The 17,223-nt window shown below is 44.8% G+C and overlaps 1 protein-coding gene across 11 annotated transcripts in view; it reads left to right on the top strand.

The window, feature by feature from the left end:
* The first annotated feature begins 2,102 nt into the window (after window positions 1-2,102).
* Window positions 2,103-17,223, top strand: part of FNBP1 (formin binding protein 1) — an 83,223-nt gene continuing 68,102 nt past the window's right edge. For 5 of the 11 annotated variants that reach the window (XM_070758647.1, XM_070758646.1, XM_070758645.1 and 2 more), the window contains exon 1: window positions 2,691-2,954. In XM_070758647.1, the coding sequence (XP_070614748.1) occupies window positions 2,931-2,954 (24 nt within the window). In that variant the 5' untranslated portion in view covers window positions 2,691-2,930. Of the gene's footprint in view, window positions 2,955-17,223 lie in introns of all 11 variants that reach the window. The other 6 variants (XM_070758641.1, XM_070758640.1, XM_070758639.1 and 3 more) reach the window with 3 other exon arrangements.

Genomic DNA, 17,223 nt, shown 5'->3' with positions numbered 1-17,223 from the left:
AAGAAGCAAAGTCAACAAAGAAGCCAGATTATTATTATTATTATTATTATTATTATTATTATTATTATTATTATTATTAATTTATTTATTTATTGGATTTGTATGCCGCCCCTCTCCGCAGACTCAGGGCGGCTAACAATAATGATAAAAACAGCATGTAACAATCCAATTAATAAAACAATTAAAAACCCTTATAATAAAACCAAACATACACACAGACATACCATGCATAACTTGTAATGGCCTAGGGGGGAAGGAATATCTCAACTCCCCCATGCCTGGCGGCATAAGTGAGTCTTGAGTAGTTTATGAAAGACAGGGAGGGTGGGAGCAGTTCTAATCTCCGGGGGGTGTTGGTTCCAGAGGGCCGCGGCCGCCCCAGAGAAGGCTCTTCCCCTGGGGCCCGCCAAACGACATTGTTTAGTCGACGGGACCCAGACAAGGCCAACTCTGTGGGACCTTATCAGTCGCTGGGATTTGTGCGGTAGCAGGCGGTTCCGGAGGTAATTTGGTCCAATGCCATGTAGGGCTTTTAAAGGTCATGACCAACACTTTGAATTGTGACCAGAAACTGATCGGCAGCCAATGCAAGCCACGGAGTTATTATTACTATTATTATTATTATTACTATTATTATTATTACTATTACTATTACTATTATTATTACTACTACTACTACTATTATTATTAATATTATCATCATCATTTTATAATAAAAATAAAATAATAATAATCATTATTATCATCATCATCATCAAAATAAATTATATATAGTAATAATAATAATAATAATAATAGATGAAATACGAAATCCAGCATAGTGATCTCGTTTGCTGTGCTGTATTGATAATAATAAAACAACAACAACAGAGTTGGAAGGGACCTTGGAGGTCTTCTAGTCCAACCCCCTGCTTAGGCAGGAAACCCTACACTACTTCAGACAGATGGTTATCCAACATCTGCTTAAAAGCTTCCAGTGTTGGAGCATTCACAAGGCAGGCAGTTCCACTGGTTAATTATTCTAACTGTCAGGAATTTTCCCCTTTGCTCTCACTTGCTTCTCTCCTTGTTTAGTTTCCACCCATTGCTTCTTGTTCTACCCTCAGGTGCTTTGGAGCATAGCTTGACTCTTTCTTCTTTGGGGCCACCCTGAGATATTGGAAGGCTCCTATCAAGTCCCCCCTGGTCCTTCTTTTTATTTATATGCCGCTCATTCCAAAACGCCATTAACTATTCATTTAACAACCGTCTTAACCAACTTAACACCTTCACCGATTCCTTTATGAAACGTGGGAAGAAAAATAATAAAATGAGGCAAAGCTCTCACTGGCTTACTTGTGCCCTAAAAATATAATTCCGCCTGGCACCTGTGGCCTGTGTACCATAGGTTTGCCATCACAGGTATAGAGTCCCAGAATGCCCCAGTGAATTCTGGGAGTTGGAGTCCACCAGGCTTAAAGTGTCCATGGTTGGAGACCTCTGGACTAGATCTCTTTTAAAAAATAATAATTTTATTGATTGATTTTAAACAGAATATTTCTCATATAATTTCTTGCACAGGTCTTAATCCGTATCTATTACATTTTACATATACCGTTCACTTCTCTATATATTCTATTAAATTGTGTACATTCTAATATAAATATAGTGAATAAAGCATAGTGTATTAGAAAATAGGGGGGGGGAGATGGAATTTCAATGAGCACGAATTCTTTTAGTTTCTGTAACAAAGTAATTATCCATCCTAAGTGTTTATTTCGTTTATCTCTATTACTATTGCAAAATGTTTCTTTTTATTTCTATATATACTCTGCATTGTTATTTTTTTATTTTGAATCCAGAGTAGAAGACCTCTTGAGGTCGTTTCCAACTCTATCCCGATTGATTGATTGTAGTTGGGGGGGTTTGGAAAGCGCAGGCCGGCTGACCACAGGCCAGAGGAACGATGGAGCGGGGCGTTGCGTCCACACGACCCAACCCAGCCGCCGCAGCGGCATCTTAAACCACGGTCTGCTTCTGGCTTCCGCGCAGCGTTGCGCCCAATCCTCCCCCCCCTCGCGCCTGGAAGCTTCCCCCTTAAGGAATTGGCGCTTTTGCAAAGCGGGCCTGATCCAGACTCTGCGCTTCGCGAGATCTCCGACAAGGAGGGCTTTGCGCTCTCGCCATCACCCCAAACAGACCCCCCAGACCCTCCTCAAATCTCTCCCTGAGCCCCCCCAGTCCTGAGAGCCCGCGAGGTCGCTCTGGCAGCTCGCAAAAGGCGCAACCCATTGAGGGTGGGGTGCTTATGTGTGTCCGTGCGCCCCTGTGCCAAAGACCCCCCTCTCTCGCGCGCTTGCGCAATCCCCGGAGCCCCCCTTTGCTCTTCCTCCTCTCTTCCACCCCCCACACCCTTCCTCTCTTCTTGCACACTCGCTCCCCCCCTCCTCCAGCCGGCGCGTGCGCACTCTCCCCTTTCCCCGAGCTGTCAATCTCCCCCACCACCCTTCGCAAGCCTCCAAAGAGTTGCTGGTTGAACCATTTTTTTCTCTCTCTTTCTCTCTGTCTCTCTTTTTTTTGCTCCGGGCGGACGGAGGAAGCGATGGGCAGATAAGCAAACCCGGGCTGTTTGTTTGTTTGTTTGTTTATTATTTATTTGGGGGTTTAGGGAGGAGTGGGGGGGGCGGAAAGCCAGACCGACGGACAGACAGAGCGAGCCAAGAGGGCGCAAAGCCCCTTGTGCGCTCTCGTGCGCCTTTCGTCGCCTCTCCAATTGGGCAGCCTATGCCAGTCGGGCAAGGCGGCTCGGGAGGGGGCTCGCCTCCGAAAGGGGGAGGCGGGAGCAAGGAGAAGGGCCTGAAGAAGACCCCCACCCGCCTACCCACGACCTCCAGCCCGGCAGACCCCCGCCGCTTCTCCCATCCCGAAGCCCCGCAGCCCTGCTTGGCACCATGAATTGGGGCGCCGAGCTATGGGTAAGTGCGCGCGCCCTTGGAATTTGGGGAGGTGGGATTTTTTTTGGGGGGGGGGGGTGTCTTTCTTTCTGGACAGCAGAGGGAGAACGAGAGCTTTCCCCCTTTCCTGCCCCCTCCGGAGGGGGGGAGGAAATCAGCCAAGCCCCCTCCGCAGGCCGATGCGCAAACTTCCCCGGGCGGAGAAAAAAAACGAGGGACGTTGGGGTGGAGGGGGGTGATGGGGAGGTAGGATTTTTTTTAAAAATATCTTTCCTTCGCCGCAATTTTTTTCTTCTTCTCCTCCGCCTCCCCAGTAGGGGCAAAAAAAAAGGGGGGGGGAATAACGGTCTGCAAAAGCGGCCGCCTCGCGTGTGTAATTTTTTTTCTGCAGCCGATTCGTTTCCTCCCGATGAGTAAAACGCAAGAGGGGGGAAATATGTTGTGGGTGGGTGGGAGAAAGAGAGAGGGAGAGAGACGCAGATTTGGGAGGGGGTGCCCTGGTCGAAGCGCCTTGCCTGGATCCCCTCGGCTGCAATTCTTTTTTTAAATATATATATTAAAATATGGATATATTATTATTTCATTTTTTTCCACTGATGCAATCGCGAATGAAACAAGCTCCGGTGGGGTTGAAAGGGAGGAAAAATCGCATTTTTTCAACCGCGGGACGGAAATGTGCTTCTCTCTGTCTGTCTGTCTGTCTGTATGTCTCTCTCTCTCTCTCCCTCCCTCTCTCTCTCCCTCTTTCTCTCTGTCTGTCTCTCTCCCTCTCCCTCCCTCTCTCTTTCTGTCTATCTGTCTCCCTCTCTCTCTCTTTCTCTCTCCCTCTCTCTCTTTCTGTCTGTCTGTCTCTCTCTCTCTCTGTCTGGGTTTAAGCCGATCCATCTTGGGTGCAAGAGAAGAAGGAGGTTTGCCTGGGGTTGCTCATGTAGGGCCACCCCTGAGAAATAGGATAGAGACCCGGGAAACCTTTATATGGGGACAGAAGGATAATTATTCCCACTCCCCCCAAAAAATTCAGCTTTTTTCCTTCGCTAAAATCTTTTTTTTTTTTTTTGGAAAAAAATCAGAATGGGCTGATATCCCTGCCTTGTGGTTTAAGCCCAAGGACACTCTGAAAAACAGAGGCCCTTCCTTAATTGGATTTTTTCCCCTGTAATTTATTGGCACCTTCTTTTAGAGAGGGGGGGTCTTCCGATGCAGGCGCCTCCCCTTGCCCATGTTTTCCAGCCGTTTCTTCTCCATTCCATAGGTCCTGGCAGTGGAATTAATGCCTTTTCCCAGCTTTGATTCCAGCCACCATCGCTGTCTCATTAACTGCCTTACAAGGCAGAGGCCCCAGGTTCAAATCCCAGTAAAAGGGGTGGCTACCTGATGAAGGCAAATAAGCCTGAAATAGATCTATAGTAGTCTCCTTTCCTTTTCATTATCAGCAAAAATATGTTACATCTATCTATCTCTCTATCTCTCTATCTATCTATCTATCTATCTATCTTATCTATTTATCTATCTAATCTATCTAATCTATCTAATCTATCTATCTATCTATCTATCTTATCTATTTATCTATTTATCTATCTAATCTATCTAATCTATCTATCTATCTATCTTATCTATTTATCTATCTAATCTATCTAATCTATCTATCTATCTAATCTATCTATCTATCTATCTATCTATCTATCTAGACAAATATATATACAAATATATATAAGGGATATATATATATATATATCCCTTAATTTTCAAATTCAGCAAAAAAAAAGTGACATATACATACATACATACATACATACATACATACATACATATGTAGATTTTTCTGAGTTCGGGTTTTACCCTGTGTAACATTTTGAGTGTCTATGCGATGTTTCGGTAAAATCAGCCTGGGGTAAAACCCGAATTCAGGACAATCTACATATATATATATATACCCGTGAAAATCTACGAAAACAAATATATATTATAAATATAAAATATATATTATAAATATAAAATATATTCAAGAAAATAAAGGGAACACTTAAACAACACAATATACAACTCCAAGTAAATCAAACTTCTCTGAAATCTAACTGCCCACTTAGAAACATAGAAACACAGAAGATTGATGGCAGAAAAAGACCTCCTGGTCCATCTAGTCTGCCCTTATACTATTTCCTGCATTTTATCTTAGGATGGATCTATGTTTATCCCAGGCAGGTTTACATTCAGTTCCTGTGGATCTACCAACCATGTCTGCTGGAAGTTTGCTCCAAGCATCTACTACTCTTTCAGTCAAATAATATTTCCTCACGTTGCTTCTGATCTTTCCCCCAACTCACCTCAGATTGTGCCCCCTTGTTCTTGGGTTCACTTTCCTATTAAAAAGATTTCCCTCCTGAACATTATTTAACCCTTTAACCTATTTAAATGTTTTGATCGTGTCCCCCCTTTTCCTTCTGTCCTCCAGACTGTACAGATGGAGTTCATGAAGTCTTTCCTGATACGTTTTATGCTTAAGACCTTCCACCATTCTTGTAGCCCGTCTTTGGACCTGTTCGATTTGATCCATCTCTTTTTGTAGGTGAGGTCTCCAGAACTGGACACACAGAGAGAAAGAGAGAGAGAGAGACAGAGACAGAGAGCGGGAGAGAGAGAGACAGAGAGCGGGAGAGAGAGAGAGAGAGAGAGACAGAGAGAGAGAGAGAGAGAGAACTAACCAGGTTTACCTAAAGTTGTGTGAATGCAACCTCATAGGCTTTTCAAACCGGTATGGATAACTTAGCCAGGATGTACCTCTGGCTGGTGATACTGAGAACTATATCTGGATGGAAGAGAAAGGCTGAAAAGTGTTTACTTAATGGTGTATTTATGGAGGAAAGGTGTATTTATGTACTTCTGGCTTCTCTCTGCCTTTTTGTGACGTGGATCAGTTGGGCTGCTTTTTCTTTTAAGAGGTCGTGTCTATAAAGTCTCTTATCAGTGTCTATCTGTCCATCTATTTCTGCTCTTAAAACGATGGAATCTCTTTCCAAAGGTTTTTTTAAAACCCACCGTAGAAATGAGTTGGGCCTATTTTAGTTGCTCTTTCATGGTGAAACACACACCCCCGGCATTCAGAATTAATTTGGGGGGGGTGTCCCTTCCTCATTCAGCTGTGGGCTCCCCTTGGCCTCTGGTGCGAATTCAACCCTGTGCCTATATAAACCTGGAGACGTTGTTGTTGTTGTTATTATTATTATTATTATTATTATTATTATCATCATCATCATCATCATCATCATCATTTAGATTTGTATGATACCCTTCTCCGAAGACTCGTTGAACCACTACTTACACACAACTTACACACGGGTGTAAGAGCATGGGAGACGTGGGTGTTTACTCCATGTGGTTAATCTCTCTTCTCCCCCACCCTCTCGAAGTAACAGTTTTCAAGTTGCACAAGAGAGTAAATTAATAGAATGGGCTGCGGAAAAAAATACAAAGAGTTAAAACTAACCCAGATAGCAAGGCTGTTGTGTGAATGCTGCCAGATTTTTTTTAACTGGCCTAATTGAACCGTCCGTTGGCTGAATGTGGCTTTTCTTACTTTTTAATATGTCTCCGCCTGGCGAATCAGACAGAAAAGCAAAGAGTATTTTAAGGAAGAATGATTCAAATTTATCTCTGGGCTTCCTGTTTCTGTTTGACTCACATGTTAGCTGGGGGGGAAAAAACAGGCACGTAAAAAGCCAGAAGGAGAACAAACAACTTTTTAAAGTCGCGATCGATTAGGGAAAGGGGAATTTAAGGGTGTGTGTGTGATACTTGCGTGTTTAATTCAGCGAATTTTCTTGTTAACTGATTGATGGAGTTTGGAAAGACTGAAAATAACTGATTGATGGAGTTTGGAAAGGAAAGAGGGTTGGACTAGTTGGCCTCCAAGGCCCCTTCCAATTCTGCAATATATATATATTTTTTGCAGTGCCATGCACACTTAAAGCTTTTCAGTGGATTTGGGAAGAAAACCCAATTTATTTTTTGGCCTCAAATATGAAATAAAAACCAGTCCCCGCGAAGATGAGTCTCATTAAGCCGTGTTTACTTTGGATCGTTGGATGGACACAGTGGCCTAATTTTGCTCACCCCGATGGGCCATAATTAGTGGCTTATAAAACAAGCGTCCAAAACCAAACTTGGCTAAAGAAGGATATAAGAATTCAGCCGCGGTGACTTGAGCCTGCTTTCATTGCTCCTCTCGGGACACAAACTGAGGTTTTGTTAAACAACTGTGCGGTTTAGTGTAACAAGTGACCCAGCTAGGCAACATCAGCAGCGCCAATGAAGGTGAGTGTTGTGGTTAGCTCTGGACCTGCTCCTGCCCCAAGGACTGTGGCTGTGGGGGAGACATCCACATGCTGCAGGCCTGTTTTGCCCCTGGTGGAATCTGATGATGAAGGCTCCTCTGACCAAGAAGACATGAGTGACAGGGAGGAGGAGAGTGTGGCAGACAGCTCAGAAGGAGATCAATTATCTAGCTCCTCCTTGGATTCACAACAAGAGTTAATGATACAGCCACGCATGCGGAGAGCGATGCATAGGCAGCAACAACTGAGAGATTATTATCAAAGAAAATGAGGCCACCTGTGGTTGGGTGGGGTTGTGGTCATTAGTGAGGCTGCTATAAATAGCAGCCTGTGAGTTTGGCCATTGTGGAGGATTATCTGATCGTTGTGTTTCGTGACTGTTTTACTGACTTTGACCTTTTGTGTGCTGATTTTTCCCCGCTTTGAAACTAAACCAGAGCAAAGTGTGTTTCACTTTGTGAAAGAAGAAGGACTGTGAATTGCCTCCCAGCTGTAAGCTAAGTATCACAGGACTGATAAGGGACTTGTACAAATTACCCGTTTGTTTGGAGACCAGTGCTCTTTGCTATCCCAAAAGAGGGCTTGGTTTAAGTGAATTTTCATTATAAAGAACATTGCTTTGAATTTTCAAACGTGTGTGTGTCTGAAATTTGTACCTGTTAATTTTTGGGAGGATTCTACCAGAGAGCCCGACAGAACAGTGGTGGATTTGCTTCTTGTTGGTACGCAGCAGCTCTGGGCTGGCTGGTTTCCTTTCTGACGTTTCGTGACCCAGCTAGGGAACATCATCAGTGTTAGGAGGGAGTGGAGAAGGGAGGAGAAGGAGAGGAGGAGTGTGGAGTCTTTAGCACTCTCTGAGCGTTTCGTGACCCAGCTAGGGAACACCATCAATCTAGCATGTGTGCCTTGCTCCCTTTTTATATGCACAGCAGCTCAGAACTTTCTGGTTTTACTAGCAGACATTTTCATTTACCCAACTAGTACTAGTAATGATCAGTCCACTACTAATCTACTATAAAATACAGTACTAGTAACTAGTAATCACTGGCACCTTCAGTGCTAGGAGGGAGTAGAGTTTGTGGAGTGAGGCGGAGGAGAGGAGACAGACTGCAGAGTCTTTGGTGCTCTCTGAGCTTTGTTGTTTGTGTGGGGACGTTTCATCACCCTACTAGGTACCATCATCAGTGCTAGGTGGAGTGAAGTGGAGGAGGAGGATTGTGGAATAGAAACCTAGAAGATTGACGACAGAAAAAGGCCTCCTGGTCCATCTAGTCTGCCCTTCTACTCTTCCCTGTATTTTATCTTAGGATGGATCTGTGTTTATCCCAGGCATGTTTACATTCAGTTCCTGTGTATTTACCAACCACGTCTGCTGGAAGTTTGTTCCAAGCATCTACGACTCTTTCAGTCAAATAATATTTTCTCACGCTGCTTCTGATCTTTCCCCCAAGTAACCTCAGATTGTGCCCCCTTGCTTCTTGTGTTCACTTTCCTATTAAAAACACTTCCCTCCTGAACCTTATTTAACCCTTTCACATATTTAAATGTTTTGATCGTGTCCCCCCCTTTTCCTTCTGTCCTCCAGACTAGACAGATGGAGTTCATGAAGTCTTTCCTGATCAGTTTGATGCTTAAGACCTTCCACCCTTTTTGTCGCCCGTCTTTGGACCCGTTCAATTCTAGGTGGGGTCTCCAGAACTGAACACAGTACTGTATTCCAAATGAGGTCTCACCAGTGGTCTATACCAGTATTTCCCAACCTTGGCAACTTGAAGATATTTGGACTTCAACTCTTCGCTGGCTGGGGAATTCTGGGAGTTGAAGTCCAAATATCTTCAAGTTGCCAAGGTTGGGAAATACTGCTCTATACAGCAGGTGAGACCACATTTCATAATCTACTATAAAATACTAGTAACTAGTAATCACTGGCACCTTCAGTGCTAGGAGGGAGTAGAGTTTGTGGAGTGAGGAGGAGGAGAGGAGGCAGACTGCGGAGTCTTTGGTACTCTCTGAGCTTGGCTATAACGTGCAGACGTTTTATTACCCTACTAGGTACCATAATCAGTGCTAGGTGGAGTGAAGTGGAGGAGGATGACTTTGTTGCTCGCTGAGCTTGGTTGCCTTCTTGCAAATGTTGCATTTCCAGACCTCGTACCGTCATTTTTCAGAAATGGTGTAGGGACCCCTGCTTGAGCGGTGGGTTGGACTAGATGACCTGCAAGGTCCCTTCCGATTCTAGTAGTAATCGAATCGAATCGTCACATGCTTCCTCCCACCCCCATTGATGTTTTATAACCTCAATTTTGGAGAGGATGTGGCTTCTATCCGCCCCCTGTTATAATGTCCTTTAAGGTCGTGTGATGCTCTTCGTTTTCCTGGTTAGACACTGTGGAGCAGAGGAGAAATGGCTACTACTAGCTCTATTGTTTGGGGAAACTGAGGCCAAGATTTTCCCTTTGGCATTAGGAAGAGGAGCAAAGCGTTTTGAAATTGACCTGTCCTGCCCAGTTTCGTCCAAACATAAAATATAATAAAGTAGAGTAGAATGGAATGGAATAGAATAGAATATAGAATTCTTTATTGGCCAAGTGTGATTGGACACACAAGGAATTTGTCTTTGGTGCAGATGCTCTCAGTGTACATAAAAGAAAAGATAAATTTGTCAAGAATCACAACATTTAATGACATTTAATTCGCAATCAGGAAACAATCACTATTAATAGAAATCTTAAGGATTCAAGCCACAAATTACAGTCATACAGTGGGAGGAGATGGATGATAGGAAGGATGAGAAAAAAAGCTAGTAATAGTAGTGCAAACGTAGTAAACAGTGATAGTAATAAATAATTAGTAAATAATAAATGATGAGACTGGGTGCCGTGTTTTGGAGAGAGGTCCAAAATTCCTTGACCAGGACCAACCCATTTTTGACGGAAGAGAGAGATCCAATGTTTAACCCAAATACTCGGTGCATTTCCGACTTTAGAGGCCAGGCTGCCCACGATACTCAAAGATGTGTCAATCTATTGAAGAGTAGAGTAGAAGATGGGATGGAGGAGAAGAGAGGAGAGGAGAGGAGAGGAGAAGAGAGGAGAAGAGAGAAGAAGAGAGGAGAAGAGAGGAGAAGAGGAGAGAGGAGAGGAGAAGAGAGAAGAAGAGAGGAGAGAAGAGAGGAGAAGAGAGGAGAGGAGAAGAGAGGAGAAGAGAGGAAAAGAGAGAGGAGAAGAGAGAAGAAGAGAGGAGAGAAGAGAGGAGAAGAGAGGAGAGGAGAAGAGAGGAGAAGAGAGGAAAAGAGAGAGGAGAAGAGAGAAGAAGAGAGGAGAGGAGAGGAGAAGAGAGGAGAAGAGAGGAAAAGAGAGAGGAGAAGAGAGAAGAAGAGAGGAGAGAAGAGAGGAGAAGAGAGGAGAGGAGAAGAGAGGAGAAGAGAGAAGAAGAGAGGAGAGGAGAAGAGAGGAGAGGAGAAGAGAGGAGAAGAGAAGAGAAGGGAAGAGAATTCTTTATTGGCCAAGAGTGATTGGACACACAAGCAAATTGTCTTTGGTGCAGATGCTCCAAGGCTGTGTTAGAAACCGAAAGGATATCAATCATTGCACAGCCCATCGCACCAGGGTTGGTTCTTGGCGGTTTGCAAGAGCCGGGGGTTGGAGGATATATATATATATACCTAACTATGCAGCGGATGGTCTCTTTGAAGGAGAACCTGTGAAGACGGACGGGGGATGATGGTATGTCTGCTGGTTGCTTAGGGAATGGATGTGTGGAATGGGTTAGCTCGCTACTCTAAATAACAAGGGATTGCGGAGCCCGTGTGGCACAGTGGGGAGAGGCACAGTATTGCAGGCTGACTCTGCCGACTGTCAGCAGTTCAATTCTGTCTGGCTCCAGGTCGACTCAGCCTTCCATCCTTCCGAGGTGGGTCAAATGAGGACCCAGATTATTGGGGGGAAAGAGGCTGACTCTGGTTTACGCTGTAAAGCAGTATATACTGTCAAGCAGTCTTAAGTGTTCTTCCTTCCTCCCTCCCTCCCTCCCTCCCTTCTTCTTTGCCTGAGTTCAGTAACTTTCAATCCTACTTTCCTTCCTTCTTTTCTTCTTTCCTTCCTTCCCTCCCTTCTTTGCCTGACTTCACTATCTTTCAATCCTTCCTTCTTTCTTTCCTTCCATTATTTATTTAGAAGATTGATATGGCCTCTCACTCACCTTTCCTTCCTCCCTCCTTTCCATCCCCCTCCCATCCTTTCTGTTTGCCTGAGTTCACTAACTTTCAATCCTACTTTCCTTCCTTCTTTCCTTCAATCCCTCCCTCCCTCCCTTCCTTACTTCCTTCCTCTCTCCCTCCCATCCTTCTTCTTTGGCTGACTTCACTAACTTTCAATCCTATCTTCCTTCTTTCCTTCCTTTTTATTTAGAAGATTTATATGGCCGGTCACTCAACTTCCCTCCTTCCCTCCCTCCCTCCCTTCCTTCCTTCCTCCTTCCTCCTTCCTCCCTTCCCCTTCAGAAACTAGCCCTTGAGTAGCTCCGAGCAGCCTTTGGCTCCCTGCATAACCTCTTCTCACCACCCACCTTGACTTCCAACAGAGGAAATCCAACATGCTGTGTTTTTATTTTCTTGGAAATAAACCGTCTAGCCCCTTGTTCTAATGATAGACTTCAACAACTTGTGGCTGCCGTGTGTGTATTTGTGGTCACAGAAGGCAGCCTTTTCTCTGGTTAGTTTTGGGAGGGCTGGCTTGTAATGTTGAGTCCAATCTTTAATTTTCTACAACTGGAAGAGACTGGGTGAGGGGGTGGGAGGGGCAGGATTCGGCCTTCGGTGCCATGAATTGCTTAAAATTTGGTTTGGATGGCAACTGGTCCTCCTCTGCAAACCATGCGGTACTTTAGCAGGGTTTAGCTCCTAAGTCACACTTGGTTTAGAGCAGTGTTTCCCAACCTTGGCCACTTGCAAGATATTTGGACTTCAACTACCAAGGGACTTCTGGGAGTTGAAGTCCAGATATCTTCAAGTTGTCAAGGTTGGGAAACACTGGTTTAGAGCAGAAGTTAACCAGGTTATCAAGTTGAAAACCTCCACCAGTGGAAGGTCACAAAACAGGATCGCGTGACTCTTCCTGTCGTGAATATGAGTCTGTTGACCACTGTTCAATTTTAATCATGTTACTCTGAAGTATGCAAGTGTGAAAAATGGACATTTTCAGTGCTGTTTTAACTTTGAACGGACACTAAATGAATGGCTGTAAGTTGGGGGCACAAACTTTCTCTTTATATATTCAAATGTCCTCTTCCTCTTTCTTCTCCTCTTCCTCTTCCTCCTCCACTTTTCTTCCTCTTCCTCTCCTTCTACCTCTTTCTCCTCCTCTCCTCCTCTTCTTTCTTCCATCCTCCTCCTCCTCCTCTTCTTCTTTCTCCTATCCCTTCTATCACTGATGATGTTACCTAGTTGGGTCATGAAATGTCTTTTTCTTCTTCTTCTTCTTCCTCCTCATCTTCTTCCTCCTCCCCCTTCTAGCACTGTTGATGTTACCTAATTGGGTCATGAAATGTCTTCTTCTTCTTCTTCTTCTTCTTCTTCTTCTTCTTCTTCTTCTTCTTCTTTCTCTTCTTCTTCTTTCTCTTCTTCTTCCTCCTATCCATTCTAGCACTGTTGATGTTACCTAGTTGGGTCATGAAATGTCTTCTTCCTCCTCCTCCTCCTCCTCTTCCTCTTCCTCTTCCTCTTCCTCTTCCTCTTCCTCTTCTTCTTCTTCTTCTTCTTCTTCTTCTTCTTCTTCTTCCTCTTCCCCTTCTCCTTCCTCCCCCTTCTAGCACTGTTGATGTTACCTAGTTGGGTCATGAAATGTCTTCTTCCTCCTCCTCCTCCTCCTCCTCCTCCTCCTCCTCTTCCTCTTCCTCTTCTTCTTCTTCTTCTTCTTCTTCTTCCCCTTCTCCTTCCTCCCCCTTCTAGCACTGTTGATGTTACCTAGTTGGGTCATGAAATGTCTTCTTCCTCCTCCTCCTCCTCCTCCTCCTCCTCTTCCTCTTCCTCTTCCTCTTCCTCTTCCTCTTCCTCTTCTTCTTCTTCTTCTTCTTCTTCTTCTTCCTCTTCCCCTTCTCCTTCCTCCCCCTTCTAGCACTGTTGATGTTACCTAGTTGGGTCATGAAATGTCTTCTTCCTCCTCCTCCTCCTCCTCCTCCTCCTCCTCTTCCTCTTCCTCTTCCTCTTCCTCTTCTTCTTCTTCTTCTTCTTCTTCTTCTTCCTCTTCCCCTTCTCCTTCCTCCCCCTTCTAGCACTGTTGATGTTACCTAGTTGGGTCATGAAATGTCTACACTGAAACAACCCAGTTCAGGAAACACCAAAGACCCCACAGTCCTCCTCCTTTTCTTCTTCTTCTTCTCTTTCTCTTCTTCTTCATCCTCCTCCTCTTCCTTCTTCTTGCTCTCCTTCCTCCTTCCTCTTCCTCCTTCTCTCCTCCACTAAATGAACGGCTGTCAGTTGAAGGCAGAAACTTTCCCCTTATATATTCAAATGCCTGGCCGCTTTAATAGCGCAACCCATTAATTGTCCCACCCAGAAAATCCATGTGTTATTGCCCTACTAATTGATTGCTAGGAAGCATCTGCTGTATGTGCAGGGTTTTCTCAGAGCTTTATTTATAAACCCATATCCGATAAAAATGGCCAAACATCATATCCAATTGTCTTGTGACAAGCATGAAATCCATAAATATGGATTTGAACAGGTAGATCTTTGGGACATAAACTGTCAATGCCCAGTGATTATATTCAATCTTGTTTGGGCATCTATAAATCATAAAAACTGTGTGTGTCTGGGTATGTTTGTAATCGAGAACTTTATTCTTTTTCAATTAAACCCTGTTATATTTACCAACTTCTTTTATGCTAGACAAAGACTGAGACTAAGGACGCGAGCCAGATTGAATACCGGGTAGGCAAATCTCCTGGGAGGAAACAGGGCCAGCAAAGGAGGGTAGACGCCTCCGTGGGGCCTCTCTAGGAATCTCCTGTGAGGAAACAGGGCCGGAAAAGGCAGGGAGAAGCCTCCGTGGGGCCTCTCTGGGAATCTCCTGCAAGGAAACAGGGCCACGAAAGGCGGGGAGAAGCCTCCGTGGGGCCTCTCTGGGAATCTCCTGGGAGGAAACAGGGCCAGCAAAGGAGGGGAGAAGCCTCCGTGGGGTCTCTCTACGAATCTCTTGGGAGGAAACAGGGCCAGCAAAGGAGGGGAGAAGCCTCCGTGGGGTCTCTCTACGAATCTCCTGGGAGGAAACAGGGCCAGCAAAGGAGGGGAGAAGCCTCCGTGGGGTCTCTCTACGAATCTCCTGGGAGGAAACAGGGCCTCCACCCTCCCTATGTTTTCCCCAATCGCACGCATTATTTGCTTTTACATTGATTCCTATGGGAAAAAATTGCTGCTTCTTACAAACCTTTCTACTTAAGAACCTGGTCACGGAACGAATTAAGAGGTACCACTGTATATTTTTATCGCGGTTGTGCAGTGTGGTTTTGGTCCCTCTCGAAGTCCTAGGACAAACCTTGTTGTTTGGTTGTGTCAATGCTATCACGGCAGGAATATGAGCTGTGCCAGAGGACCCAAGGCCAGCCACTTTCCCTCAGCCCTAGTAAGAGGACAATGGCAAAACCCATTTCTGCAAAACGGCAGGGACTTGTTCCAAGCAGCCTCTGAGAATCGTGACACGACGGAACAGAAGCAAAAAAAAAAAGTAAAATAAGGAGGAAGTTGAGACATGACCACGGTTAGCAATTACAGAAGCCAAGAGGCACTTAAATCGTATTTTAGCATCGCAAGAAAGCAAATGTAGTTGATGGCTGTTTGGGCATCAATTCTAATTTTTGCATTAGCACCGCCTTGCCTTGTTTGTGCAGTGTCGATCCTAGTTTTATGCAGAAAAAGAGAAGTTGTGAGTGTTTTCAAGAAGGGAAATTTCCCAGAATGCTATATAAGGTCTCCCGCTTGAGCAAGGGGGTCAGTCTAGAAGACCTCCAAGGTCCCACCCAGCTCTCGTTATTCTAAGAAACAAGAACAATTGAGAACAATTCTGAAACAGAGTCCGGAAGGAGTTGGGCGGCTGAGAAATCAATTAATCAATTCAGTTAAATTAGCCAGTGGAACAGCTGGCCTCAAGACGTTGTGGGTGCTCCCAACACTGAGACTGAGCAGCCACTTGTCTGGAATTGGATAGAGAGACTCCTGCTTGAGCGAGGGTTGGGCTAGAAGACCTCTTAAGGCCCCTTCCAAATCTGTTATTTTATTTTATTTTTGCACTCAAGGGGAATTGATTCGCTTCTTTTCTTTTCTTGCAAGGAGGAAAGGGGAGGGTTGTTGGTTTGTGCTTAGGGCCCCTGGGTAAGTGTGTGTGTGTGTGTGTGTGTGTGTGTGTGTGTGTGTGAAAAGAGGCTGGAAAGCAAACCAAGCGGAGGAGAGGGGGAAACAAAAGGGAGAGAGAATTGGCAGGAAGAGGCCCTGGGGCCAAGAATGCGCTTCCTCCATTTTCAGTGTTCTACACAAAGGGACAAGACAGCCTGTCCAAACAACAGGTGGAGCATTTAGGTAACATGTCCGAGATGCAGGGACCCATCGTTCTCACATTCCCCATGTTCCACAGCCTTGCAAACGGGGGTTGCAGAATTATTTCTCCTTTTCTTTTGCCATCCCTCCTTTCCTCTTCCTCCTCCTTCCTCCTCTTCTTCCCATTCCTCCTCTTTCTCCTCCTCTTCTTCCTCTTCCTCCTCCCCCATCTCTTCTTCCTCCTCCTTCCTTTTCTTCTTCCGATTCCTCGTCTTCCTTTTTCTCCTCCTCCTCCTCTGAAAATTTCTAAGAATTCAATGCAACCATCAGCACATCTGCATACTGTGTAAAGACCTCCTCCTTCCTTCTTCCCATTCCTCTTCCTTCTTGACTTCCTCCTCTTCCTCCTCCTTCTCTTCTTCTTCCTGCTCCCCCTCCATCCTTCTCGTCTTCCCATTCCTCCTCCTCCTCTTCTTTCTCTTCCCCCTCCTTCCTTCTCTTTTTCCCATTCCTCTTCCTCCTCCTCTTCTTCCTTGTCTTTCTCTTCCTCCTCCTCCTTCCTTCTCGTCTTCCAATTCCTCCTCTTCCTCCTCCTCTTCTTTCTCTTCCTCCTGCTTCCTTCTCTTTTTCCCATTCCTCCTTTTCCTCCTCCTTCTCTTCTTCTTCCTGCTCCTTCTCCTTCCTTCTCTTCTTTCCATTCCTCTTCCTCCTCCTTCTCTTCCTCCTCCTCCTTCTCATCTTCCCATTCCTCCTCTTCCTCTTCCTCTTCTTTCTCTTCCTCCTGCTTCCTTCTCTTTTTCCCATTCCTCCTTTTCCTCCTCCTTCTCTTCTTCTTCCTGCTCCTTCTCCTTCCTTCTCTTCTTTCCATTCCTCTTCCTCCTTCTCTTCCTCCTTCTCCTTCCTTCTCGTCTTCCCATTCCTCCTCTTCCTCCTCCTGCTCCTCTTCTTCTTTCTCCTCCTGCTCACTTCTCTTTTTCCCATTTCTCATCTTCTTCCTCTCCTTCCTCCTCCTCCTCCTTTTTTCCTGCTTATTATCCATCTCCTCCTCCTATTTCCCCCCCCCCCCTTTTTCTCTTTTTTCTCATCCTCCTCCTGAAACAGGGCATGGAAAAACCAATTTGATTTTCTTCCCTTTCTCTCTGCCAAGTTTCTAGATCTCATGACTTTCATAAAAAATTCTGGAAAATGAATGGGTGACTTTGGGTGAGCTGAACTCAAAGTTGCAGGACAAAATCTGTTTGTACCACTTTTTTGAACAGGGCAAATTTTAAAATAAAGTTTTTTTAAAAAAAGAGCAAAGTTTGTTTTATTTGAATAATTTATTCCATTTGCAAAGCGCTCCCTATTTTGTCAGAATAGATGCTGTTGTAAAATTTTTAAAACAAAGTCGCTTTCACGCCATCTCGGGCAGAAATCCTGATATAATTTTCTC

The sequence above is a fragment of the Erythrolamprus reginae genome, chromosome 8 (assembly GCF_031021105.1).
Source record: "Erythrolamprus reginae isolate rEryReg1 chromosome 8, rEryReg1.hap1, whole genome shotgun sequence".
Classification (NCBI taxonomy): Eukaryota; Metazoa; Chordata; class Lepidosauria; order Squamata; family Dipsadidae; genus Erythrolamprus; species Erythrolamprus reginae.
Note: the sequence above shows the minus strand (reverse complement) of the source record. Positions and strands in the feature narration are given on the sequence as shown.